Raw genomic sequence first — 27861 nt, forward strand, 5'->3', positions numbered from 1 at the left:
TTCCTTTTACAGCACTCTTTCCTCCATTTCTGAGCTTTTTCAACAACCTCCGGAATATCTTTCTACCCTATTTGATATTTATTTTCTATGTTCCTACTAAAGTCCTCCCATGCCTTTTGTTTAGTAGTTAGTTTTACAGAATGTTTAGCTTTCTTACATTGTCTCTGTTCTCTAAGAGCATAAGCTGACTTATTCACCAGGAACATTCGATATGCTTTCTTCTTTTCCTTCACTGCCTCCTTACCTTCCTGTGTCCACCATGGGGTGCTGATTTTTCTATCCTTTCAGATGACCTCATCACATGCCTCTCTTGCTGAATCAAGCAATGTTTTCTTCAGGATTTACTATAGAATCTCCAATGTTTGGTTCCTGTTCTGAAACTCTTTCATTTTTATCTTGAAAGATGTTTGCATATTTTAGTCTACAGTTCACATTTGAGAGCTGCTCAACTTTTATTCGGTTTAAAACTTTCTTGCATGTTCTTCTTTACAATATGAATTTCAATTTTATCCTACTCAAGACTAAATGGTGATCACTTCCATTTCAAATCCTCTGTACACTTTAGTGTCCTGCACCAGTGAGAAAACATCACTATTGACAATAACATAGTCAATAAGACTTTTCTTATTCCCTTGCCTCTTCTCTCCATGTGAATATGTGCATATTTTTATGTTGGAACAGGACATAGTCCATGTCCTGAGCAGAAATCCAACAGGTATTTGCCATTATTATTAGCTTTGCTCTTTTCTCTGAATTTTCCCAAAATATTTTGTATGTCTGACAATCGTTTCCTACTCTGCATATTTAGATCCCCAACAAGGACCAACTTTTCCTTTTTTCTTGTGTCAGTTGCTTTCTCTAAATCCTCAAAAAAATTCTCCCCTTCTACCTTACTAGGCCTTCTGTGTGACCATAGGCTCAAATAAGTCTCATTGTCCAGTTCCCCATTCTGATATTTGGCCACATCACTGTATACTTGATATTGTCTGCCATTCAAGAAGATTATACTCTTGAATATTATAGCTACTCCTTCTTTTCCTTGATTGGCATTGTCTGAATATAACATAAATATAAGCATAAATTAGTGTTTCTATATTTAAAAAAAAAATCTTCCACAAAAAAACAAAAAGTTTAAAAAATATCAAAAATACCACAAAAATTGCAAAGAACAATAAAAAATATACCTCCCAGAATCCAACAAAACTGTGTATTTAAAAAAAAAAAAAAAAAAAAAAAAAAAAAAAAAAAAAAAAAAAAACTTCCACAAAGAGATTTATCAATATCTCTGGCATAATGCCAATATCAATGATGTGCAATACTACCAGCAGATATCCAGTCCTGATCTTTTATTCATCATAGTATTGAACTGGCATTCTCTACAAGCACAGCTAACTGAAACTTTCCACAGTGCTGCTTGCCATAAAGGTTGGAACATACACTTTTGTCTGGTCTGTTATCTCGTAACAACGATCATCAGACCCAGAAATCTGCTTTGGCTCAGGATTTCCCTGCCTCATTTTGTTACCTTCATATGCTTTTTACCATTCTCTTAATTCTGATGATTTTACTAACCTTTATTGGTTATCTATTTCTGAAAGTTGATTACATACAATCTTAATCACCAAAACAGCAAATAATCTTAGCTGGGGATTTCGTCATCCATAGTTTTGATTGGCTTCACTTTTCTCTTCCCAACCAAGCTGGAAGAGAAGCTGAATTACCTGCATGTATGAACACACATTGCTGCTAGTCAATGAAGGAAGAGGATGAAAATTTGGTTCAGTGAATCTGGTTTCCTAAACCAAATTTTCATTCTCTTCCTTCATTTCTACTTCTGTCCTTCAGAATAGTCTTTCCCAATTTTCTCCAATACATACAACCTTTAACTCTTCAAGAAACACATTAAGAAATGATTCCTTTCTTCTCTTCTCCTCCAAAACAATATTGTGTTATAGGTCTTGAGACCTTCTGTGCGGGGTTATTACCAGAGATCACCAGGCAGTTGGGGATTCTGAATTGTCTGAAAAGTTAGACTAATTCGTGTTTGTTTCCACAATTGTAGCTAGTGATGTTCAGACCATGTCAGGGATTGATTGAAATATGCTAATCGAAGAAGAAACTACAGAAGCAAATTCAAGTATGAGAGTCTCACATGTCTGCTACTGTGAAAAAAATCCTGCATATTCAATCCAGTATAGTTATATTATGTTGTCAAAATTTGAATGAACCTTATCCCAAGGCTTTCAGCTGAAAAGCAAAGTTATCCATAGTGTCCTAGGAGAGCACTCCTCCTGGGATTCTAGGATTTTGTCTTGCTTTTTTTTTTTTTTTTTTTCTTCTGTTTATGTTGTATGTTCACATAACAGTATGTTGTTTGGTTTCTGAAAGATACACATTTAATCAGTATTCAGATGCAAATTCAGACACACATTATTTATATGGACACTCCATGTAATCAAAAAGACTCATCACTGTAGACCCACTCTTTCCATTAACACAATTCCTATAATGCATCTCCTTAAAATTCACAGTTGAAGTGTGTCACAACCACCTCTGGCAATCCATTTTCTACTCATTCACCACTTTCCAAGAAAAGAATATAGTCTTAACACCCATACTAACCACACTCTCAGACAGCTTTCAAGTGTGATCCCATGTTTTCTCTCTGCTCCTCGTGTATTGAAAAAATCGTGTCAATCTTATAGAATCCCTTTAGTAACTTCTAAATTCCTATCATATCCTCTCTCCTGTTAGCTGAACTCTGCAACCCACAGACCTTCAATTTATCTTCATACGGAACATTCCACAGACCTTACACCAGCTTTTTCTGAATCCTCTCCACTATCTCTCAATCCCCAAGAAAAGCAGGTGACCAAAACTGTGCACAGTAGTCAATATGTGTCCGAATCATATCCTTATAAAGAGGAGTAATAACCTCCCTATTATTACTTGTCACTGTGTTCTTCAGCATCCAAGTAATCTTCTGAGCATATTTTGCAATATGTCCTCTGAATTTGAAATCTCTATCCACCTTCACCCCTAGATTCCTAACCTCATCAATTTCCTGTAAACTAGTACCATCGGTATAATAGGAGGTGTGTAATCTTTCATCCCAGAGTGCATTACCTTACATTTTACAATAAATGATTAACAAACATTGTCCTTTGCCTACACCACCAATTTATTTAAATCATATTGTAAGATATTTTTTTTCTTGTTGTCAGCCTATATATTCCCCACTGTAGAGTAAAGGCCTCTCCCACTGCGAGAAGATTGGGTCTACTTCTTGTATGTAACCATTCCATCTTGGGAGAGTGTTTATACACTTCTATCAATGAATGTATGAAGGTGAAAGACAATCACAAACATCTATGCCCATGGCAGGATTCAAACCTGCAACGTTTTGGATGGAGAGCAGATACAGTAACCACTCAGCTAACCAGGCTGGCATAAGATATGTACATCACCTTTATCAACTATTGCCCTCCCTAGTTTTGTTTTACGTCATTGGCAAACAACTGAATGTCCTCCCCCCTTCAAATCTTCTGCTATATCATTATTATACAAATTAAAGAATAGTGGTCCTAGTACAGAGCCCTGGGGCACTCTGTTAGTTACACACCCCTCATTTGCCTTGATTCCACTCCACCATACACAATCCTCTGATGTCTATCAGCCACCACTGTCCATTCCACCTGCCTCATATCCATTCCCATTTGCTCGAACTCATGTTAATAATTTTCCATGTGGTATTCTGTCAAATGCCTTTGCAAAGTCCAGCAGTATCATGTTGTAGCCATTTCCTTTATTCAGTTCTGTGTCACCTTATACTGAGGCAGGGCCTACCTTTTACAAAGCAATACTTTCCCCTATAAAGTATCGTATTCCTATCCACCCATTCCTGAATTTTACTTTTAATCAACTTTTTCACTACTATAACCACCACTCCAGGGATACTAATTGGTCTGTAATTTGCTACTTCTGTCTTGGAGACAGCTTTATGTAATGAAACTATTTTACCCTCTTTTCACTCCCTTGGAACCTTGCCAGAGCTGAGATTTAGATTAAACTTCGTCAGAGGCACTGCCAGCTCACTCGAACATTCTCGTAGCAAACAAGCAGGCATGCTATACAGGCCCACTGCTATAATCAGATTGATATTTTTCAATGTACTGAGTACCTCCGGTTCATCTACCTCAATGCTCACATAGGTCTCTGTAACCAGTAACTGCAAAGTCACCACCTCAATGATATACCCTTGCAGAGTGATCTCTTAGTAACTGAACTATTTCTTCTGCTTCTGTCGCTTTCCTGCCATCAGTACTGAGTAAAGTTATCATTCTTTCTCTTACTTGCTACATAGTGAAAAAAAACTTTTGTATTTACTTTGGCCTGCTTAGCTAATTTTCTCTCTAAATCTGATAGTCTTACCATACTAGTTATGTCTTGCTTGTGCTTTATACTGCTCGTGGACATGCTGATAACCTTGTTGTTTATATTCCCTCCACAATTCTTTCTTTTTTTTTTTTTGCAACTCCTGCTTTATACTGCTAGACATCCACTTAATTCCTACTCGGTTTATCCTCCTGACCCTGGGTATGCGCTGTGATACTGCTTCACTCAAACAATCCTTGACCACTTCCCATGCACTAATGGCATTCATTTCATGTAGTTTCTTATGCCATGGCACTGTTCCAAGTTGCCTCCTAAATTTGTCATAATTGCCAGCTTTATAGTTCTGCAGAAACACTTTCGTGACTGAAATTTCCATATGTTGAGCAACCTCCCAGTACAAGACTGCATGGTCACTTACCCCGATCTATAATTGCAGCTGCTACTGCAGTTATAGATAGTTCTTCTGATGCTATTACCCGATATACATACATAATCTGGTAATAGCATCAGATGTATGATAAATGATATATTAAGTGATATATCATTTTAAAAATTAAATTATTTAAAATTTTGTTATATATCCAAAATGCTGAAAACAGTTATCTTTAAATAAAGTTAATATAATTTACTAAGAGCTATGAAGAGGTTTGTAATAATAGTAGCTAGTATAGTTTAATGATGATAGTATTCATGACAATATTTGATATGTAGAAAATTTTGTTTTGTGTGGTTCATAATTATTTGATGATATCCTTCTAGGTTTCGACATGTGGATTAAACACATACCATCAGCTTGGACATGTACCACCACCAGAGCGTTTATTAATTCCTCGACCAATTTCTCAAAAATTTATGAAGGGAAAAGATATAATAGGTGTGTGTGCTGCACGTTTTCATTCAGTTCTGTACACTAAAGATGCGCTCTTCACTTGTGGGTTAAATGCTGGTCAGCTTGGTAAGTTTATCCTTTTTTATCTTCATCCAATGTTTGCTATTTACTCTCAAGTGGTGTAGGCATTCTTAATAGCTTTCTATCAATAATGTCCTTCCAAATTAATCTTATATGTCAGATTTCCAGTAGTAATGCTGACATTGTTGAGTCCTTCTTTCTATTGTTTCTTCATGATGTTTAATATAATTTGTCTATTGGTGCAATGTATTTGTCCCTCCAGGTAGGACACCTGTTTGTGGAAACAACCCACAGACATCTTGAAAGGAGGATCCTAGTAGTCTTGAATTATTTGTCCCTGCCAAGACATAGGTTTGCCTGTAATGGTCAACAGTGTTGCAATAAGTCTCCCTCTCCATAGTTTAGGGACGGGGGCCAAAGCCTTTCTGCATCCCAAGTATAGGATCTAAAGAAATCCTGGCATTCCACTTCCAAGCTCATTTATAGCTTGCTGGATAGTGGGCATCCATGTGTTTCTCATTGGTGGGTGAGAATCTCTGCTACTGAACTAAAATATCCTTTTGAGCATGAATCTTTCATCCTCATTTTTCAAGGGCTCTACCAGGGCCCTGATGAGCTTCTATAGCTCAGTCAGTTTTGACGATGCCTTTTGGTTGGGAAGACCTTGGTTTTCAAATCCCATCTAGGATGCAGAGAACCTTTATCAGGGTTTTTCCACCAGGAAACTTGTTTTTCATCCTGCAAAGCAACAAAATGGCTATTACATAGCTATTACATTGCAAACAGACATAATACATTGGCCTTATAGCCTGAGTTGATTCAGCTGTAAATCCAAATAAACCAATATCAAATCCAAGGCCTTGACAAAATATAGATGCTGTAGATACATCGTCAGATAACAGAAATAAGAAAAGACTTCTGACACACATACCATTTCTCTTGTCATCCATGCAACAGATGAAAAACCAATAGGGAACATGTCACTTTCTTTATTCAAAAGAGTTAGGATTGGCAAGATCTCTCAAGAGATGGAGATGGATCTAGTCTCCATGCTATCCTCATGGCCACCCATGTCCCATTTTCAGCATGTACAGTTTAACACTGCTTAGGTAATTGTAAACATCTGCTTCTTGGTGGAATTTCTTACTACAGTATGTTCCATTTATTTATCACTCTATTCTGAGTTAACTCAGAATAGAGTGATAAATGGACTAATGTTCATTTATCATTAATGGACACTATATTTTGTGGGGTAGTGGCAACATGAACGGATAAGGCTGTATTATTGAGCATTTGCTTACAATAATGTTCTTGCTTTTTTGTTAATAATGGATGCAGTACATTCTTTTATATGCATAACTTTTTTTGATATTGCTCCCTTGAAAGGTTATTTGCAAACCTATAGTTTTGTATCATGGGTGGGCTGGCTAAGGATATTTTTTTTTTCTATTTTTATCAAGTTATATATATATATATGAAAGAATGATCATTAATTCGGTTAACATACATATTTTTATGAAGAATTGAATGACTAGAACCGAGATTTAAGTAAAAAGGTTTTAATACAAAAACACTACTAGTTTCGGCTTGTAACAGCCTTCATCAGGTGATATTATAAAAGAAAGAAAAACACTAAACAGTTAAGGTTAAAAGACTATGAACAACATAGAGAGTCTCTATACATAATTAGCATGAAAATGTTGTAGTTGTATTTAAAGCTGTTCTTTCGTTTGTTTCATTGTTGGGGGAGTGCGTGCTTGCAGCATCACGTGAATGCCAGTACATGATTACAGATGAATGACTATCTGGGCGGTTGTAGCTCAAGTTATTATTTAAATGAACAGGATTGAAGATGATTTCTCTAGATTCCACGATTTTTCTCTCTAGTTCATTATTGCAACGGAAGATGTTAGCAGATTTTCCCCAGCAGACTTTTTGTGACTTTGATTTTCATCATTAGGATTAGCCGAGAAAAGGATATGACTTGATAATGCACTGGCTCGCTGTCTCTTGTAAGTAATGTCCCTCGTGTTCTTCCATACGCAATTCGACAGATTTGTCTGTCTGCCTAAAATAAGGAATATCATAATCACACAATATTTTATATACACCAGGGTATTTGAGTTGATGATGACAAGGTTTTGGGTGGCTTATTAAGAAACGGATCTTTGTAAGTGGAGTGAACAAGGTTCAGATATTGTATTTTCTTAGAACTTTTGCTAATTTATGTGAAACTGTACTTATGTAAGGAATAGATATATTGCCTTTGAATCTATTTGTTTCTTCTGAGTGATGTCTAGGAGGATTAAGAAGGAATTTTTCAATGATTCTCTTGGAATATCCATTAACTTCAAAAGAAGTTTTCAGATTTCAGATCACCCAAATGAACTTCTCATCAAGAAGAGAACGGGCTCCATGTCCCAAGGTGGAAATTATTCCAAGATTATGAGGAGGGAAATGATGGGACTGACTATGCGGATATCTGTTGGTATGTGTGGGCTTTCTATATATCGATATTTTGAGTTTACCAGAAGAGCGAGTCAGTTTGACATCCAGAAAAGACAAGGAATTATCCATTTCAAGCTCAGCAGTAAACTTAATGTTTTGATGTCGGCTATTGAGATGTTAGAAAAGCATAAGGTATTCATGTCCATGGCTCCAAATAATGAAGACATCATCTGCATAGCATTTCCAAACTTTAGGTGTTAAAATAAAGGAAGAGATAGCTTTGGTTTCAAAATCCTCTAAGTAAATATTTGCGAGTACAGGGGATAAAGGATTACCCATAGACAGTCCATGATTTTGTTTGTATATATTATCTTGAAATTTGAAGTAACTGGACCTGATGCAATGTGTAAGCAAGGCTAACGTTTTTTTGGATAACTTGTCCTTGAGTAATAGGACATCATCTGTTGGGACATTAGTGAACAAAGAAGTTATGTCCAAGCTAGCCATGATGTCACCTTCATTAAAAACAACTGAATTATCCTGAAACGTTCGCTTATATCTACACTCTCTCCATCCGTTAATTCCTCGCATATATGGTGTTCCTAAAATCCATAAGGAGAACACCCCATTACGCCCAATTGTAGAAGGCATCAATTCTCCGACGTATAATCTTTCAAAATATCTTGCTAAATACCTAACAAGTTTTTCAGGCAAGTCACTATCCTTTATCAAGAACACTACAGAATTTGTTACATACACCAAGGATATTACAGTTAATGAAGATGACATCATGGCTAGTTTGGACATAACTTCTTTGTTCACTAATGTCCCAACAGATGATGTCCTATTACTCAAGGACAAGTTATCCAAAAAAACGTTAGCCTTGCTTACACATTGCATCAGGTCCAGTTACTTCAAATTTCAAGATAATATATACAAACAAAGTCATGGACTGGCTATGGGTAATCCTTTATCCCCTGTACTTGCAAATATTTACTTAGAGGATTTTGAAACCAAAGCTATCTCTTCCTTTATTTTAACACCTAAAGTTTGGAAACGCTATGCAGATGATGTCTTCATTATTTGGAGCCATGGACATGAATCCCGTATGGTTTTCTAACATCTCAATAGCCGACATCAAAGTATTAAGTTTACTGTCGAGCTTGAAATGGATAATTCCTTGCCTTTTCTTGATGTCAAACTGACTCGCTCTTCTGGTAAACTCAAAATATCGATATATAGAAAGCCCATACATACCAACAGACATCTGCATAGTAAGTCCCATCATTTCCCTCCTCATAATCTTGGAATAATTTCCACCTTGGGACATAGAGCCTGTTATGTTATGAGCCCCATCTTGATGACCCAAATGAACTTCTTACAGAAATAAACCATCTGAAAACTTCTTTCGAAGTTAATGGATATTCCAAGAGAATCATTGAAAAATTCCTTCTTAATCCTCTTAGACATCACTCAGAAGAAACAAATAGATTCAAAGGCAATATATCTATTCCTTACATAAGTACAGTTTCACATAAATTAGCAAAAGTTCTAAGAAAATACAATATCAGAACCTTGTTCACTCCACTTACAAAGATCCGTTTCTTAATAAGCCACCCAAAAACCTTGTCATCATCAACTCAAATACCCTGGTGTATATAAAATATTGTGTGATTGTGATATTCCTTATTTTGGGAAGACAGACAAATCTGTTGAATTGCATATGGAAGGACACATGAGGGACATTACTCACAAGAGACAGCGAGCCAGTGCATTATCAAGTCATATCCTTTTCTCGGCTAATCCTAATGATGAACACCAAAGTCACAAAGTCTGCTGGGAAAAATCTACTAACATCTTCCGTTGCAATGATGAACTAGAGAGAAAAATCGTGGAATCTAGAGAAATCATCTTCAATCCTGTTCATCTAAATAATAACTTGATCCACAACCTCCCAGATAGTCATTCAGCTGTAATCATGTACTGCCGTTCACATGATGCTGCAAGCGCACACTCTCCCAACAATACAACAAACAAAAGAGCAGCTTTAAATACAACTACAATTTTTTCATGCTAATTATGTATAGAGACTCTCTATATGGGGGTGCTTAAGGGTCAAAGCTGTATAACTGAGAGGAGACCTCCACATAGCCTTTAAAGGAATGCGGAGAACCGACCAGGGCTTCTGAATTAATGTCCAATCCTCACCTTCTCATGGCGCACCCTGTTGGGTATCTACCTGGATACTGAACGAACGAGGATGAGCTGGCAATTTGGGATTTAGCCGACCAAATTGTATTCTTATTGGTTAAACCAAAATAAAAAATTATGGTACAACATGACAAAATTTCATGCCGGCTGGGGCTTCGCCCGGTTAAACAAGACCCATTGTTTTTGCCAGGGAACCAGGGCGAACAGCGAAAAGTCAGCTACTGGAACAAATCTGAAAACAAACCCCAACTCAACATCACCAGAGTTGAAGATCGGTACTATCAACATAAGAAGCCTATATGGCAAAGAAATGGAGCTAGCTGAGGAATTAGATAAGTACCAGATCGACATAATAGGGGTGACTGAAACAAAAAAGACAAAAACTGGTGAGATCTTTCTGAGCAATAAATACAAAATGTTATATTCAGGCAATGACAATCAAGGAAAAGAAGGAATAGCCATAGTATTCAATACATAATAAGAGGCTAATCTTCTTGAATGGCAGTCATTCTCAAGTAGAGTAATGTCGGCAAATATGAGAATGGGGAACTAGACAATGAGACTTATTTGTGCCTATGGTCCCACAGAAGGTTCTACTAAGGTAGAAATGGATGAATTTTTTGAGGCTTTAGAAAAAGCAACTGACGCAATGAAAAAGGAAAAGTTGGTCCTTGTTGGGGATCTAATTAGCTGAGTAGGAAATGATTGCGAGACATACAAAAATATTTTGGGAAAATTTGGAGAAAAGAGCAAAGCTAATAATAATGGCAAATATCTGTTGGATTTCTGCTCAGGATATGGACTGGTTATTACTAACACCATGTTCCAACATAAAAATCTGCACAAATTCACATGGAGAGAAGAGGCAAGGAATAAGAAAAGTCTCATTGACTATGTCATTGTTGATAGTGATGTTTACTCCCTGGTGCAGGACACCAGAGTGTACAGATGATTTGAAATTGGAAATGATCACCATTTAGTCTTGAGCAGGATAAAATTGAATTTTACATTGAAAAGAATAACATGTAAAAAAGTTTTAAAGCGAATAAAAGTTGAGCAGCACTCAGATGTAAACTGTAGAAACATACAAAGATTAATGAAGGAAAAATGAAAGAGTTTGCGAACAGGAACCAAACCTTGGAGATTCAGTGGCAAGCCTTGATGAAAACCGTGATTGATTCAGCCAGAGAGGCATGTGATGAGGTTGTCTGCAAGGATAGAAAAATCAGAACTCCATGGTGGACACAGGAAGTTAAAGAGGCAGTGAAGGAAAAGAAGAAAGCATATCAAAAGTTCCTGTCAAATAAGTCAGCTTGTGCTGTTAGAGAACACAGAGACAAATGCAAGAATGCTAAACACTGTGTAAAACTAGCTAAACAAAAGTCATGGGAGGACTTTGGCAAGAATATAGAAAATAAATATCAAGAAGGTGGCAAAATATTCTGGAGTTTGTTGAAGAAGCTTAGGAATGGAGAAAGAGTGCTGTAAAAGAAGTTAGAGATGATAAAGGTGACATGAAAACAGGAGAGAAAGATATCCTTGAAGTATGGAGTAATTACTTTGAAAAATTGCTAAATGAAACAAGCAGTGATGAGAGCACAGTGGTAAAAAACACTGACTAGGCATGCAGGCAGGAATACATATCCATACTTGAAGTAATAAAAGCCATCAAAGGTTTGAAATGTGGAAAGGCAGCAGGAATAGATGATATAAGACCAGAAATGCTGAAGTATGGTAGTATAAGAGTCTTACAGTGGCTGCACTGCATAGTTCAGAAAGCCTGGACAGAGGGACGAATTCCCGATGATTGGAGTAGAGCTCTCATAGTACCCCATATATAAAAAAGGAAAATAAAACTGAATGTGAGAATTACAGAGGTATTTCCCTACTGAGTGTTCCTGGTAAGATCTATGCAAGTATACTTGAGAAACGGTTGAGAAGAATTGTGGAAGAAAAGCTTGGTGAATAACAAGCTGGATTCAGGCCAAATAGAGGCTGTCAGGATCAGATCTTCACTTTATGACAGATAGTTGAGAAAGCATGGGAATGTAACAAAGATCTATGTTTAAGTTTTGTCGATCCGGAAAAGGCATATGACAAGGTGCCAAGAGAGACGCTATTGAATACGCTACAGTTATATGGTGTCAATGGGGCATTATATCAAGCAATACTTAGTCTTTATTTGAGTTTTAAGTCAGCAGTTAGAATTGAAGGAAGTACTGGAAGCTAGTTCAATGTTAAATGTGGTGTGAGAGAAGGATGTACATTATCCCCTCTGTTATTCATTATCTATATGGATCACATTATGAAGGAAAGTGGTATTGGAGATGTTAATGTCAGCTTTTTGCTTTATGCGTACGATGTTATACTTCTAAATAAATTGGAAATGTCAACTGTGTTGTGAATGGAGAACCTGTGGAACAAGTAAAACATTTCAGCTACTTAGGCATGATTTTTAGTGAAGATGGTAAATTAAATATAGAAATAGACAACAGAATCAGCAAAGCTGGTATGGTGGGAAGTCAATTGAATAAATTCATATGGAATAAGAGAGAAATTAGTCGGAACACTAAATTAGCTGTATACAAGACAGTGTTCAAACCAGTTTTAACTTATGGATCTGAGAGCTGGGTCAGTAGTAAAACACTTGGCCAAAGACTAGAGACCGCAGATATGAGAGTCCTTAGAAAGATTATAGGCATGAACAGATGGCATCAATGGCAGTATCATATTAAAAACGAGCATATTAGGAAAGAACTTGACATTGTTGGCATCCAGGAATGCATTAGCAGAGCTAATCTCAGGTGGTATGGTCACTTAAACAGAATGGGCAAGGAAAGGTTAGCAAAACAAGTGTTCTCTGCGAAGTTGGCCAGAAAAAGACCCAGAGAAAGACCAAGATATAGGTAGATTGATGCAGTAAAAAGTGTCTTAAATGATAGAAATATAAGATCTGATCTGATAATGTTGGAGTCTTGACAAGTAACACAGTGATTTGGAGGAAAATTAAGCAGGAAGTTAGTAATGATGTAATTTTTTTCATGTAATACTATCATATCCTGTACACCCCTTGAGGGTACATGGCAGGAAATTGATGATGACTCTCTATGTTGTTCATAGTCTTTTAACCTTTAGTGTTTAGTGTTTTTTCTTTTTTCTTTCTTTTATAATGTCACCTGATGAAGGCTGTTACAGGCCGAAACTAGTAGTGTTTTTATATTAAAACCTGGGGCAAATTCAGGGAAACTAGATTTATTAAGGGGGGGGGGGTGTAGATATACAGTCCTTAGGGAGGCAGTTGAATGTATGAATGAATATAATATGCCCGATTGAATAAGGACAACAAATCAGAGTGGAATAGTTAATATAAGGCATCAATGTAGGGTTGGGGCTAATGGGGGTCTTAAATTCATGTACACTAATGCTGGGAGTATTACGAACAAGATGGAAGAGTTTTTGGCCATGGTTGGCACTTCCAGACCACAGGTTATTGGTATTAGTGAATCATGGCTGACTGTAGATGATATAGCTAGTGGGATTGAATGTGATGGGTATAGTGTGTTCAGGAATGACAGGGAGAATAAAATGGGGGGGGGGGGAGTGTTATTGATGATAGCTGATGAGCTACAGCCAAGGAGAATAGAAGTGGAACTGCAAGATAGAGAAAAGAGCACATTTGAGGCCATTTGGTGTGAGATTGTGGCTAGCAGAACTAAATATACAATTGGGTGCTGCTATAGACCAGGTGATGGAAAAGATGGTGGTGACAGTATGCAGAAGCAAATAGAAGAAATGAGTGGAAGGAGGGTAATTATTATGGGAGATTTCAACTATGGTTGCATTGATTGGAGTGAGGAGAGGACACACGGGAGGAAGGAATTGGATTTTATGCAGTTATTAAGGGATAACTATCTGCGACAGCATATAATGGAAAATACTAGGGGTCAGAGAGTGCTTGACCTAGTAATTACATCTGAGGATTTGGCTGTAACAAATATGACCACATTCCCACCAATTGGGAGAGTGATCATAGGGTCTTGACTTGGGAGGTGGCTAAAGGTGTGGAATTTTCAATTAAGACAGGGTACATGTGGAATTATCGGGCTGGAAAGTATGACAAGCTTAGGAGTTTGATTGGTTCAGTGCCATGGCATGTACAACTGCAAGGACTAGAAATGGATAGTGCGTGGGAGGCAGTTAAGAAGTGTTTGCATGAAGCAATGGCTGACTGTATGCCTAGAGTCCGAATAATAAATCAAGTAGGGGTTAAATGGATGAATAACACCATTAAGCTTGAGCTGCAAAAAAAGAAACAACTATGGAGGGAATTTAAGGAGAAAGGTGACCGGCAGGCACATGAACGGTATAAAGCGCAGGCCAGAAGGGTAACGAGTGTGGTAAGAAAAGCAAAAAAGGATTACGAAAGAACATTGGCCATGCAGGCTAAAGAGAATCCTAAACAGTTTTTTGATATGTAGCAAGTAAAAGGAAAAATGTACATGGCAGAATGATTTTAAAGAATGCCGATGGTAGGGAGGTCACTGAATCAGTTGATATAGGTTGAGTTACTGAGTGAGCACTTTGCAAGTATATATCATCCATATATATATTCGTTTCTGCAATGGTGACAAGGGTGAAAGTACCCTTGACCATTTTGTTTAATTTGAGTCTCGGGTCTGGGTTAGTCCCGAGGGAGTGGAAAGAGGGGAAAATAGTTCCACTGCATAAAGGTGGTTCCAAGACTGCTGTTGTAAATTACCGACCGATTAGCATATCGGGAATCATTGTCAAGGTCTTAGAGAAATTAGTCAAGAAAAGAATACAGGATTGGATAGATGAAAATGGGATATTGTATGAGGGACAACATGGTTTTGTGAAGGGTAGATCATGCCTCATGTATTACTCTGGGAATGATGAGAACAAACATCGACATGGTGTAGCTGTAATAGTAGATGAAGAAATCAATAAATCAGTAATAAATTGGATTCCATTTTCTGAAAGGATAATGCTGTTACAACTTAAGGGAAACCCCGTTAACATAAATATCATCCAAGCTTATGCACCCACAGCTGACAAAAGTGAAGAAGATGTTGAAGAGTTTTATGAACACCTAAAAGAGATTAAAAACCTAACAAAGAAACATGATATAAACATAGTGATGGGTGACTTCAATGCAAAAGTGGGAAGAGGGGGTGATGGAGAAATTGTTGGCGAACATGGCTTAGGCACCAGAAATGACAGAGGAGATCGCCTAGTCCAATTCTGTCAGGAAGATCTAACAATAGCAAATACCTGGTTTAAACTTCCACCAAGAAGACTGTACACTTGGAAATCGCTTCAAGATAACCAACATAATATTGTCAGAAATCAAATTGATTATATACTGATAAATAAAAGATTCCACAGTAGTATAAAGAGTGCAAAGACTTATCCTGGAGCAGATATCTCATCAGACCACAATCCCATAGTTGCAGAAGTACGTCTTAGATTAAAATCAGCTAAAAAATCACAAAAGAAGAAAAAGAAAATTGATGTAGAAAAACTGAAAGACCCGAACATAAATAAAAGTGCCAAGACGCAGCTTAACCTGCGATTACAACAGATTAACATAGAAGAAAATAAAAGTGTGGAATCTCTTTGGAATAGCTTAAAGAATGCCATCGTAACAACAAGTATTGAAAAAGTAGGTTATGTGAATAATATAAAACAACAGGAATGGATGACAGATGAGATTCTTTCTCTTATTGATACAAGAATTATGTATAAAAACAAAGACCTAGCCAGGTATACAGAAACACATAACATCATCAAGAAAAAAATAAAAGAAGCCAAAGAAAATTGGATGAAAAATTTATGTACTGAAATTGAACGGCTTCAGAAACAACATGATAATTTCAATCTGTATAAGAAAATCAACGAAATTTCCGGAAAACTGAGGAAAAAGCAAATAGTGTCTCTAAGAGACGAAAATGGAAAAATAGTTCTAGAAGAAGAGAATAAAGCACAGATTTGAATAAAATATGTAACAGAACTTTTCAATGATACTAGACAGAAGCCTATAATTATATAAAAGATAACATTCAAGGACCAGCAATCATGAAATGCGAAATAGAGAATGCTATACAAACAAGTAAAACTGGAAAAGCCAGTGGACCAGATGGTGTGCAAACAGAATTTTTAAAATTAATCGAACCAGATAACATCAAACTTCTTGAAAAACTATTTAATAAAATATATGAAAGTGATGAATTTCCATCAGATTGGCTCAAATCTACATTTATCACTATCCCAAAGAAACCCAAAGCGAATTCCTGTGGTGACTTTCGACTTATTAGTCTAATGAGCGAAACATTAAAAATATTTTTGGAAGTAATTCAGAATCGCATTTATAGAAAAAGTGAAGAAACTCTAAGTGAAACACAATTCGGCTTTCGGAATGGTTTTGGTACTAGAGAGGCCCTTTTCTGTACCCAAATATTGATACAAAAATGCATAGAAAAACAGAAATCTGTCTTTATGTGTTTCATAGATTTTGAAAAAGCATTCGACAAAGTCAGACACACCAACTTAATAGAAATCCTTCAACAAATAAGGCTAGACGAACAAGATATAAGACTAATAACAAATCTGTATTGGAATCAGTCAGCTACTGTTCAATTAGACAACATTACCACCAGTGATATTAACATCAAAAGAGGAGTGAGACAAGGATGTGTGCTCTCACCACTCCTGTTCAACATATATGCAGAGGTAATCTTTAAAAAAGCATTGGAAGAATGTCCAGAGGGAATCACAATAAATGGAAAGATTGTGAACAACCTACGATATGCAGATGACACCGTGCTAATTGCAGATAACATTATGGATCTCCAAAAACTCATTGACAGAGTATACATAGAAAGCCAAAGAATGGGAATAAATATAAACATCAACAAGACAAAATACATGATCATCAGCAAACATCCAGCCTCATCAATGAAACTGACACTCAATGGGAAAAATATTGATCAAGTGTCAAGATATAAATATCTTGGTTGCTGGCTTAATGAACGGTGGGATCCAGAAATAGATATAAAGACAAGGGTTGAAGTTGCATGGCAGTCCTTCATGAAAATGAGAACACTATTCTGCAATAAAGACCTACACATGGAAGTCAGATGCCGAATGCTGAAATGCTACGTGTGGTCTATTCTGCTCTATGGAGTTGAAACATGGACATTGAAGACGACAACCATCAAGAAAATCGAAGCCTTTGAGATGTGGCTATACAGAAGAATGCTAAAGATATCATGGACAGAAAAAATTACCAATAAAGATGTCTTAAAATCCACTGGCAAAGCTAAACATCTTGTACAAATAATCAAGAAACGAAAAACATCATATCTTGGACACATCATGAGAAACAGCAAATACCAACTTCTACAAACTATTTTGGTAGGAAGAATTGATGGCAAAGGAACTAGAGGAAGAAAAAGAATATCATGGTTTGACAACATCAAGACGTGGACAGGAAAGAGCAGTGCACAACTGCTCAGATTAACACAAGAGCGCAGTTTGTTCGCCAAGATGGTCGCTGACCTTCGATAGAAGATAGCACAATAAGAAGAAGATCATGCCTCAGTAATTTGCTCACGTTTTATAACACAGTGACGGCTGAACTGGATAGGGGTAATGGGTTTACAGTGATACTACTGGACCTTGCCAAGGCCTTTGACAGGTTACCACATGGAACTCTAATCAGTAAACTGGAGCAGATGGGGATAGATATAGGGTTGGTGAGATGGATAAGAGGGTGGTTGAACGAGAGATACTAGAGAGTGGTTTATGCAGGAGTGGAGTCTAAAAGACGGCTTGTGACTAGTGGTGTGCTGCAGGGCTCTGTTCTTGGACCACTGCTTTTCAATTTGTTCATCAATGATATAGGAAAGGATTTGAGAGGAAGTGTTCACTTGTTTGCTGATGATGCAAAGTTGGGTAGAGCAATTGTGAGCGCACAGGATGTCAAAATTTTACAGGATGATTTCGATAGTTTGGAGGACTGGGCCTAGGAAAAATGGATGTCAATTTAATGTGGCAAAGTGTAAGGTTATGCACTTTGGGGTGAAAAGAATAGCAGCAGTATATCGCATTGGTGGAACCGTACTCCAGGAGATTGATGAGGCCAGGGATTTGGGAGTGTTGGTGGATAGGGAATTGAAGTTTAGGGGACACATTGCAAAAGTGACTAAATCAGCTCATCAAATCACTTGGCTTCTGAAAAATACTTTAACATGCAGAGACAAGTTGTTGTTCCTCTGTATCGAGCCTTGATAAGACCCCATCTGGACTACTGTGCCCAGTTATGGGCACCAGGGTTTCTTCGTGATGGGGAGGAAGTGGAGAGGATCCAGAGACGAGTGACCAAGATGATAGAAGGTCTGTGGAATGAACCTAATGAGAATAGGTTGAAGATTTGTGGGTTGCAGAGATTGGACGATAGGCAAAGGAGGGGTGATATGATTGAGACATTGAAATTACTGAAGGGTTTCTATAAGATTGATCCAGAAGAAATTTTTGAAAATATGACTGGTGGTGGGAGGACTAGGGGCCATGCATGGAAGCTGGGCAAGAGCGTGGTTGACAAGGGAGTTAGAGCTAGGTTTTTTACTTGGAAAGTGGTGAATGAGTGGAATAAGCTTCCAGAGACTGTTGTGGGTGCTACGACTGTGAATGAGTTCAAGGCAAGGTATGATAGATACTCTGTTAATGTTGAATAGTTGTTCTTGACATGATGTTAGGGCCTCCCTCGATGAGTCTGTCGACTCCTTGGAGTTGCCCGGAACAACAATAATAATAATAAAAAAAAAACTTTTTACTTAAAGCTCGGTTCTAGTCATTAAATTCTTCATTAAAAAAAATATATATATATATATTTAATTTATTTTTTACATAGTCCAGAAATCCTTCTCCAAAGATTAAATATGGAACTTTTTCATACCACTTCAAGCTTCCCCTAAGCTGGGCAGTGGTCTCACACTAGTCAATGAAATTCATCTCTCATCTAAAGACAATCACAAACAACCATGCCCATGGTGGGATTCAAACTCAGCCTGTTGTTAGAGAGCAGGTACACTAACCACTTCACTAACCAGGCTGGCCAGTAACTGCTCATATTTTGCAATAGATGTTATGATCTGCTTTCCTGCCATACTCCCATTGTTCATGTGAGTATGTGTGGAAAATATTTTCCTATTAAACACTTCCTTTACATTTCAAGATAATCTTTTGAACTAAAAGGACTTAACCATGAGCACTTGCCCACCTCTTTATGGGAAGTTTCAAAATAAGCACTAATCCAAAAACTTGTTATGTTACATTGATATTTTCATTGTTTGGTCAGAAAAAATGGATGACTTAATTCAATTTAAAGATTATCTGAACAACTTGCATCCATACATAAAATTCACTCTTGAACCAGATAATTGCAAAAATTTACCATTATTTGATATCCTTCTTGAAGTAAATGAAAAAAAAAAATTACTGAAAAAAAAATATACTGCAACTGGAAGATTTTTACATGCTGCTTCTCATCATCAACCATTAAAAAAGAAAATCATGATTAAAACATTATGAGATAGAGATACAACATTCCAGTACATCAGAAAACAGGAATGCAGAACAGTGCTACCTGAGGTATACTCCCTCTCTCAATAGATGTGAACCCAAGACAATCAACAAAATTCTTAATACACCTCCAACAGCTCCTTTACTTAAACAATATTTTAAGAATGCAATGTTGCTCTTTGATTACATTAAATTGGCTTTTTTGCTATTGTATAAAATCTCTAGGTTCTTAAATCCACCAAAACCTCCACACCATCCCATGAAAATAAAAATTAAAAAAAAACATGCAGGCATTTACAAGTTTGTGGCATTTGTTAGGTAGGCCAGGCAGAAAGATCTTGGAAGATTCACGTCTACATAAAAGACATTGAAAAAAGAAGCCATCATAAATCAGATTTGCCATCTCATACAACAAACACAGGCCATTAAATAGTTTGGCAAGAAAAAACGAAAATGCTATATATCAAAATTGTTTTACAAAAAAAAAAGTTTAAGGAAGCCTCAGAAATGTTGTGGGTCCCTACATAATGTAATAAAATCAATTCTTAATCTTACACTAAGTTTAGGCTGCTGCGTTCCTTAAAAATCTAACCACATTCCTGGGATATGACACATGCCATGCTACAGAATGTGACAGCAACAATTAGCATTGCTCTAATGCATACAGACTACTTAATGTTTTTTTGTTTGTTTTTTTGTTAAATTCTGGTTACTTGTTTGTATCTACCATTTGTGACGTTCTGATAACATTCGCCATGTGAATTAATAGTCATCATCAAATTTCTGATGTGTACCTTCAGGGAGTGTACAGGTATTTTGTCATAGTACTGCAAAAAAGTTACACCGTTACTAACTTCTGATCACCAAATTTTACTTCAAATTAATCTGTTATTGTATCAAGATTCCAACATTATTAGATCTTATATTTCTGCCTTTTAAGGTGCTTTTTTACTGTATCAATCATTCTTCATCTTGGTCAGGGAACAGAGAACAGACCTACTTCCTGTAGAACAGACTTCCTGCAGAACAGAGAACAGACCTACTTCCTGTAGGTCTGTTCCCTGTTCAGGAACACTTGTCTTGCTAACTCCCATTTTGTTTAAGAGTATATTCTGTGTATTCATTTGACTAATTTCTCTAAGAACTCATTTTCTCTAGTCTTGGTTTAAAATTGGTTTGAACACTACTATCTTGTATACTGCTAGTTTTATGTTTTGGCTAATTTCTCCTGATTTCAGAGTTTTGCTTGTTCTGTTAGTATTTCATTTGCCAAAGTATTTCATTTTCAACAAAAATTTGCTTAAATTAGTTAAATTAATAGGTGAAATTTTTTACTAGTTCTTTAGGTTCTCTATATATCCCTGCTTATTTTCATGGTTTGTGTATCTTTATTGCTGATTTTCATATGAAATATTTTTAAGCAGTCATTCAGTTTAGAGGACTAGAGACTTCACTGGAATAATTGCTGTAGGAGTATTACATTAGCTGTGTGGAGTAAATTGCCAAATTGAATATTTTCAATTTTGTTGGCAAGTTTAATGGCACTTCCTTTAACATAAGGTATTTTATTTATTAATTATCTTGAAAAGGGTAAAACAATAACCGGGGAATATTATTTCGATCTTTTAACCAGACTAGATGAAAAAAATTGTGAGAAAAGGCCCGGTTTGCAGGAGGAAAAAAATCATCTTTCATCAGGACAATGTACCTGCCCACAAAGGTGTTTTGGCAATGGGAAAATTAAGGGATCTGCACTACAAATTGTTGGAACATCTGCCCTGTTCCCCCAGATTTGGTTCCCTCTGACTTCTATCTCTTCCCTAAACTAAAACTCTTCCTCGCTGGTCAGTGTTTTTCTTTGAATCAAGAGGTGATTGCAGCTGCCGAGGGGTATTTTGCAAATCTTACTGAGAACCAATACAGGGATGGGATAATGGCACTGGAACATTGCTGGAATAAATATATTAGTCATAAGGGAGATTATATTGATAAATAAAAATAATTTTGAAATTATAAATTCGTTTTTTCACTGTTAGGCTGAGAACTTTTCAGACCACTCTCGTATGCTCTTACCACATAGTATAAACTTTGTGTGCGTTGCTGGCAGCATAACATTATTGAATATTGGCTACCCTATGTTCCAGTAATGAGCATCAGTATTTACTAGTGGTGCTCATTAGTGGATGTAACAGGTCTCTTCCTCTCCACAAATCCAGTACTTTCTGATGTTCTACAACTATTAAATAAAACGATTATCTTTAATTTTGATGTTCAGATGTTCTTGATACCCAGTCACATTGGAATTAAGAGAAATGAGAGTGTAGATGCAACTGCTAGGTTTTTCATGTTATTTTCCACAGCTTGTCACTCCCATAAGCACACTATCTTCAGTAAATATCAGAACTTAATCAACTGCAAATAAATTGCTTGAGATTAAGATTTGGCAGTCTAGCCAACTTGGAAGAGAGAAGGTTATTCTTGCCATGCTCTGCATAGTTTAGTTATCTTACATGTTCTTCTGTAGAGGGTTGATATCCACCTATGTGTGAATGATGCCATACTTATCTTGACATTTGCTTTGTTCTAGTGGATTGCTAGAACTTCACTTGAGAAAGGAATGCAGTTTTTACTAATATGGCTGAGTCATATATATTCAGCCAGATTTTGCCAGACATGAACAAACTGCATGAAGTTTTTAACTTTGTGAAAACAAGGAATTAATTTATACAAACACATTTGATCAATAATGCTATTTATATAGATATGGCATTGCTTAATTTTTAAAATTAGTTTTTTGTACATGTTATTTACTAATTTATTCATAATATTTAAAGGTATCTGTGGCATAAATAACCGATTTACAGATATTTCATACTGAAAATAACAATACATCATCAGTGTAAAAAACACTTCAGAACAAATTCATTTACTATAAAAAAAAACTATTAAAAAACTCCACCAGTCAGTCCCAAGTGACTGCACAGTTAAATAGATGTAACATTTAAAACCACATGCTTTTTGGTTGGAAAGACGAGTTTGAATCTGGTCTCGGATGTGGAGGTAACACTTGTTAGATTTTCAGCTGAAGGTGAGCTAGTTGTCTCATGTGGAGGTGGAAGTCATTGAAAATGTTCCTTTTCAGAATTTCATGATTGGTGCAAATCACAGACTGAAAGAAATTTTTTAGTTCAATAAAACTGGATGTGAATACTTTTTATAAGCATTCTCCTTTTGGTGTCTTCCTCTACGAAGTAATTAGCAGCTTGAATTTTTATACGAGTGCCATCTATACCAGATATGTTCAGAACATTAAATTAAAAGAATTGTGACAACCTCATAATGCTGAACTGTATGTTATATATAGTCTAGTTTCATTATGTTCAATAAGTGTTTTCCCAAAATTAAACCCATCTCAAGTCTAAGAAAAAGTGAAGTAACTGCTTTCCAAACCACATTGTAGATGTGATGTTCCTCTGATTTTTATGAGAATTTTGTAGACTTCATATATTTATCGTATGCCTTATACGATATGTTCTGTTAGTTGAAAAATAGATTTCTGATTGAGATGGCTTGAAAACTTTTCTTAAAAAAAAATAAAACCTAAAATTACCACGTATATTCTCTTTATCACTAGCAGTGAATGCTTTAAACTATAGAACACTTTCATATCTCATGTGAGAATCCCTTGGGGAATGTTTTGTTCAAAAAAGGTCTTAACTGTTATGTGTTTTGCAGATACAGGACTTTGGTTATTACTTTATCGGTGTCTTTCTCTGTTAGGAGAAGAAACTTAGGATTTGTTTTCAGGAAAGGCTAAGTCAGATGGTCTTGAACATATCAAATGGAAGTTAATTAGCAGACGTAATATACTGATATACCATAGTTTACTCTCTCGGTTTTAATTCTGAACATTTCAACTGATTCTGAACATTTTGGAACATTTTATAATCTTTGACTTAATGTGAGAAATTGTAGTAATTTTATGTATTTACAGATATTTCCAAATTTGCTTATTCAGCCAGGTTACTTAAGTTTGGCATCTGATTTCTGCATGTAAATTTTTATTTATGATTTTTTTCTTATGACATACTGTTTTCCATTTCTTTAATTGTAATATTTTAACCTGTTACTGACATGTACTTATAAACTTCAAATTGATCTGTGAAATTAACTAATTTTATAGGAGAGAGAGAGAAATTGCATTCTGGAAAGAAAATATTCATTTTAAAAAAATTCATTCAAAAAATTTTTTTATTCTTTCTTCTGAAAATCAGAAGTATAATCATATGAGATATGGTAATTAAATCTCATTGTTTGTTTTCATTAGTGTTGACAGAATTAACAGAACAGCTGTTTCCATTAATTCTACTTCTGATTTTATTTGACTTAAAATGATAGTATGACTAAAAGAGCTATAGTACATTCACAGTAACAAGTATGTTATCTTTTGTTGATGGCTACTTGAAAGATTGTCTTCAAGCATGGCATTTAGTTCTTTCATCATTTTAGTTGTGTTATCAGTGTCAATAAACTGATGGTTCGATAATCAGATAAGCTCATTCAAACTTCTTCAGAAAAGAATATCCTGAATTTAATGACCATGCAGTGATAATTTCTTTAGGTCATCCAAAAGGTGATAGAACACAAATTCTCCCTCGCCAAGTTGCAGGCCTAAATCACAAAGATTTGAAAATTGGTTATGTTGCCACCAGTGATGGAGCTATTGTTTGTTCTACTAACAAAGGGGATGTTTTTGTACTTCATGAATATCAGTGTCGCAAAATTGCCTCAAAGTAAGTATATAAACATTTCATTTTTTAAGTGTTAGTTTCATATTTTGTTTAAATAGTATCAGTATCATAGATATTGATACTGTGTAAGAAAAACTCCTGATTGTATTGGATTGTATGATTATATAGGAGAGAATGATATGTGAACTCATCTTTGTCCTAAATATCTTTGATAGGTCATGGAACTTTTCATCCTTTCATAATATCAGGTAACTTGAATCTGGCATTTCCTTCAGTCTATGTGTATCAACAATGCCCTTTGGCTAGGAAAGACCTTGATTGAAATACCATCCAGAATGCAGATAACATTTATGATGACTTTATCATGTAAAGGATGAGTTAGCCAATCTCATACAGAGGTGGAAAGATTTTTTTTCCATCCTGCAAAATAGGCACAACACTCAGATCTAACAAGATAAGATTTCTCTCCTTGGAATTACTCTGATATCAAGCCTCTCCTGGTATAAACACATTAACAACCTTTGCCTCCTCAGCATCCAAAAAACTAAATTCCTCTTTTGCTCAAGGCATCACTTTACCTCAGAACTTATGCAAATCTGCCCAACTATTGAATATTGCTCTCATATTTGGGGTGGTGCTCCTATGAGCTCTCTAAAAATACTTGACTCAATACACAAGAGGACAGTTAGGTTGATTATGATCCATCTCATACTAGTTTACTCCACTTACTTTCACACAGGCTTTGGGTTTCTGAAGCATACATCTTTTTATAAATACTCCCATGACAAATGTTCATATGAACAGAAACATCAATAATTTCTCTATTCTTTGCTGAATCCATTGAAACATGCACAGCTGCTGCCCATTCACAGTGCAACTCCAAACTCATAGAACAAGTTTTCTGTCCTTTTCTTTCATTCTTTTAATTGCTGTTTTCTGGAAAATGCTCTCCTTTTTCTTTGGAAGGCAGAAACATACTAAAGGTTGACTTACCAACCTCTTGTGGATGGGATCAGTGTAAAATATATATAGTTTCTTACACAGAATGGGAGAGGAAAGATTAGCAAAACAGGTTTTTGATGCCAAGATGGAGAAAACCAAGATATAAGTGGTTTGATGCAGTTAGAAGGTGGCTTAGACAAATATAAGATCTGACAATATTGGAGTTCAACAAATAGATTGATTTGGAGGGAAATTGTTGATTGGATGTTAATACACAATAAAGAGTGTATATGATTATTATGATAACACCCTTGAGGATGCATATACGGAATGTAATTATAGTAATATTTTGCTTTATTCAAATTGCATCTTGGAACAACATATGTAAATATATGGACACACAGGCACTATATAGGTAAGATTTCTTGATGTCAGTCTGTCTGTAATGACCTTGCCAATTTGATCATCCCTATAATTAAGCTGCCAGTTGTGACTATCTATTCCAGTCCTCAATTTTAAGAGTTTGCTGTATTCTATCAAATACTTTGCCAAATATAGAAAAATCACCATATAAGTGATTCCTTTCTATTCGATACACTAATCATCCCTATTGTAAAGTGTAATTTGGTTACTAAAACAAGACCTTCCCATAAACCAATGTCTTCAGAAAGATTTCTATTCTTGTCTATCCAAGTTATATTCTATCTTTAACCGACTTCTCTAACACCTTTACCTGATACACAAACTGGCCTGACACCATTGATTTGGATTCTCTTATACAGTAGCAGTACAGTCATCCCTCGACTTACGTCCATTCGAGTTACGTCCGTGATCCCATAAGGGATTAAATAACATTTTCGGCTATATATAGAGGACCTGAAACAAAAGCGCATACCCCTTAGCACTGTGACTATAACTGCTAATGCACTAAGTCTCTTCAAACATGTTGAAGGAGAAAGCAAAACCTGATTATGACTATGAATTCAACGCTTCTTCCGGTTGGTTCATGAGATTCAAGATTTCTAGGAATAATTCAGTTTTGTGCTGCATAATGTGAAAATGTATGGGAATCTGCAAGTACTAAGAAGGCTGCCAAGGAGTTTGTGGGAAAATTGGATAAAATTATTACGGAGAAAATTATTTGTCACAGCAATTATTTAATATGGATGAGACGTCCTTGTTTCGGAAAAAAAATGCCTGAGTGGACATTCATCCATAAAAAGCTAAAATCTATACCTAGTTTCAAAGCTCTTAATTCCCGTGTTACGATTCTGTTACGGGTAATGTGGCTGGATATAAACTGAACCATTTGTGATATGACACACTGAGAATCCACGAATCTTCAAAAACATTAGGAATCACACTCCCAAATCATTATCCAAGCAATAAGAAGTCGTGGATAACTCAAAAATTGTTCGATAATACCTTAATCAACTGTTATGCGAGTGAAATAAAAAGCTATTGTGTGAAAGAAAATGTAGAATTTAAAATTTTATGAATTCTAGATAACGCTCCAGGTCATCCGTCTTGTAAGTCTTATAGCAGTGATCTTCATCAAGTTCAAGATCATGTTTCTCCCTCCAAACACTACTTATTGATTGATCGAACCGATGGATCAGGGAGTTCTTGCAGTGTTTAAGGCTTATTATCTATGGACAACTTTTTCACAAGCCATTTCTGCCACTGAAGGGAATGACCAGACTCTCATACAATTCTGGAAAACATTCAATATTTATCATGCTATTAAAAATATTGCTGTGGCTTGGGATGAAGTGACCTTTCAATGTATGAGTGGCATATGGAAAAAGACATCAAAAAGGTTTGTGCATGGTTTTGGAAGTTTGTAATAGTGGGCCTAGCAAACAATCTGAATCTCGAAGTGAATAATGACGACGTAATTCAACTCATAGAAAGTTCCCCTGAAGAGTTGACCAACAAAGAATTGGTCGAACTGGAGGAACAACTGTTGCAGAAGAGGAAAAACAAGAAAAAGAAGACGGGGAAAAAAGAAACAAGGAGAGGTAGTTACACAGTTCACAGCGTTGAAGGGTCTTGCAGAAATGTTTTCTGCAGTTAGCGATGTTCTCAAAATGGTTGAAGACATGGACCCCAATGTTGAATGCAACTTATTAGTAGAAACAAAAATACATGATGCATTTGCTATGAACAAATGTTTTTTGCAGTTAGCGATGTTCTCAAAATGGTTGAAGACATGGACCCCAATGTTGAATGCTGCTTATTAGTAGAAACAAAAGTACATGATGCATTTGCTATGAACAAATTTATGATGAAAAGAAGAAGAGGAATAAACAAAACACATTGGAATAATGGCAGTAACACAGTACAGTTTTATAATAAGTTTAAAAATTAAATGACAGTATACTTATTACGGTTAAGTCCCTAACCCCTATAGCTCTGTTGATTTAATGTATCGACTTACATCCGATTCGACTTGCATCCTGCCGGATGGAATGGAACCCAGGTGTAAGTCGAGGGAGGACTGTATTTCTTTCTTCTAGCCTGGGTTCCATTCCATCCGTGGGCACCTTCACCTCATTTGTGCATTCTCTTAATATGCAAGGATGATGATCTCATCCAGTC

The 27861-nt window shown here is 36.1% G+C and overlaps 1 protein-coding gene across 2 annotated transcripts in view; it reads left to right on the forward strand.

Annotated features, from left to right (window-relative positions):
- LOC150096231 (inhibitor of Bruton tyrosine kinase) overlaps positions 1-27861 on the forward strand; it is a 334746-nt gene that overhangs the window by 67049 nt on the left and 239836 nt on the right. For both annotated transcript variants that reach the window (XM_090408899.1, XM_090408900.1), the window contains exons 7-8: positions 5155-5350; positions 24189-24360. In XM_090408899.1, coding sequence (XP_090265025.1) covers positions 5155-5350; positions 24189-24360 — 368 coding nt within the window. The remainder of the gene's footprint in view (positions 1-5154; positions 5351-24188; positions 24361-27861) is intronic.

Source organism: Typopeltis vanoorti, chromosome 19 (assembly GCF_054136105.1).
Source record: "Typopeltis vanoorti isolate ZY-2024b chromosome 19, IOZ_Tvanoo_1.0, whole genome shotgun sequence".
NCBI lineage: Eukaryota > Metazoa > Arthropoda > Arachnida > Uropygi > Thelyphonidae > Typopeltis > Typopeltis vanoorti.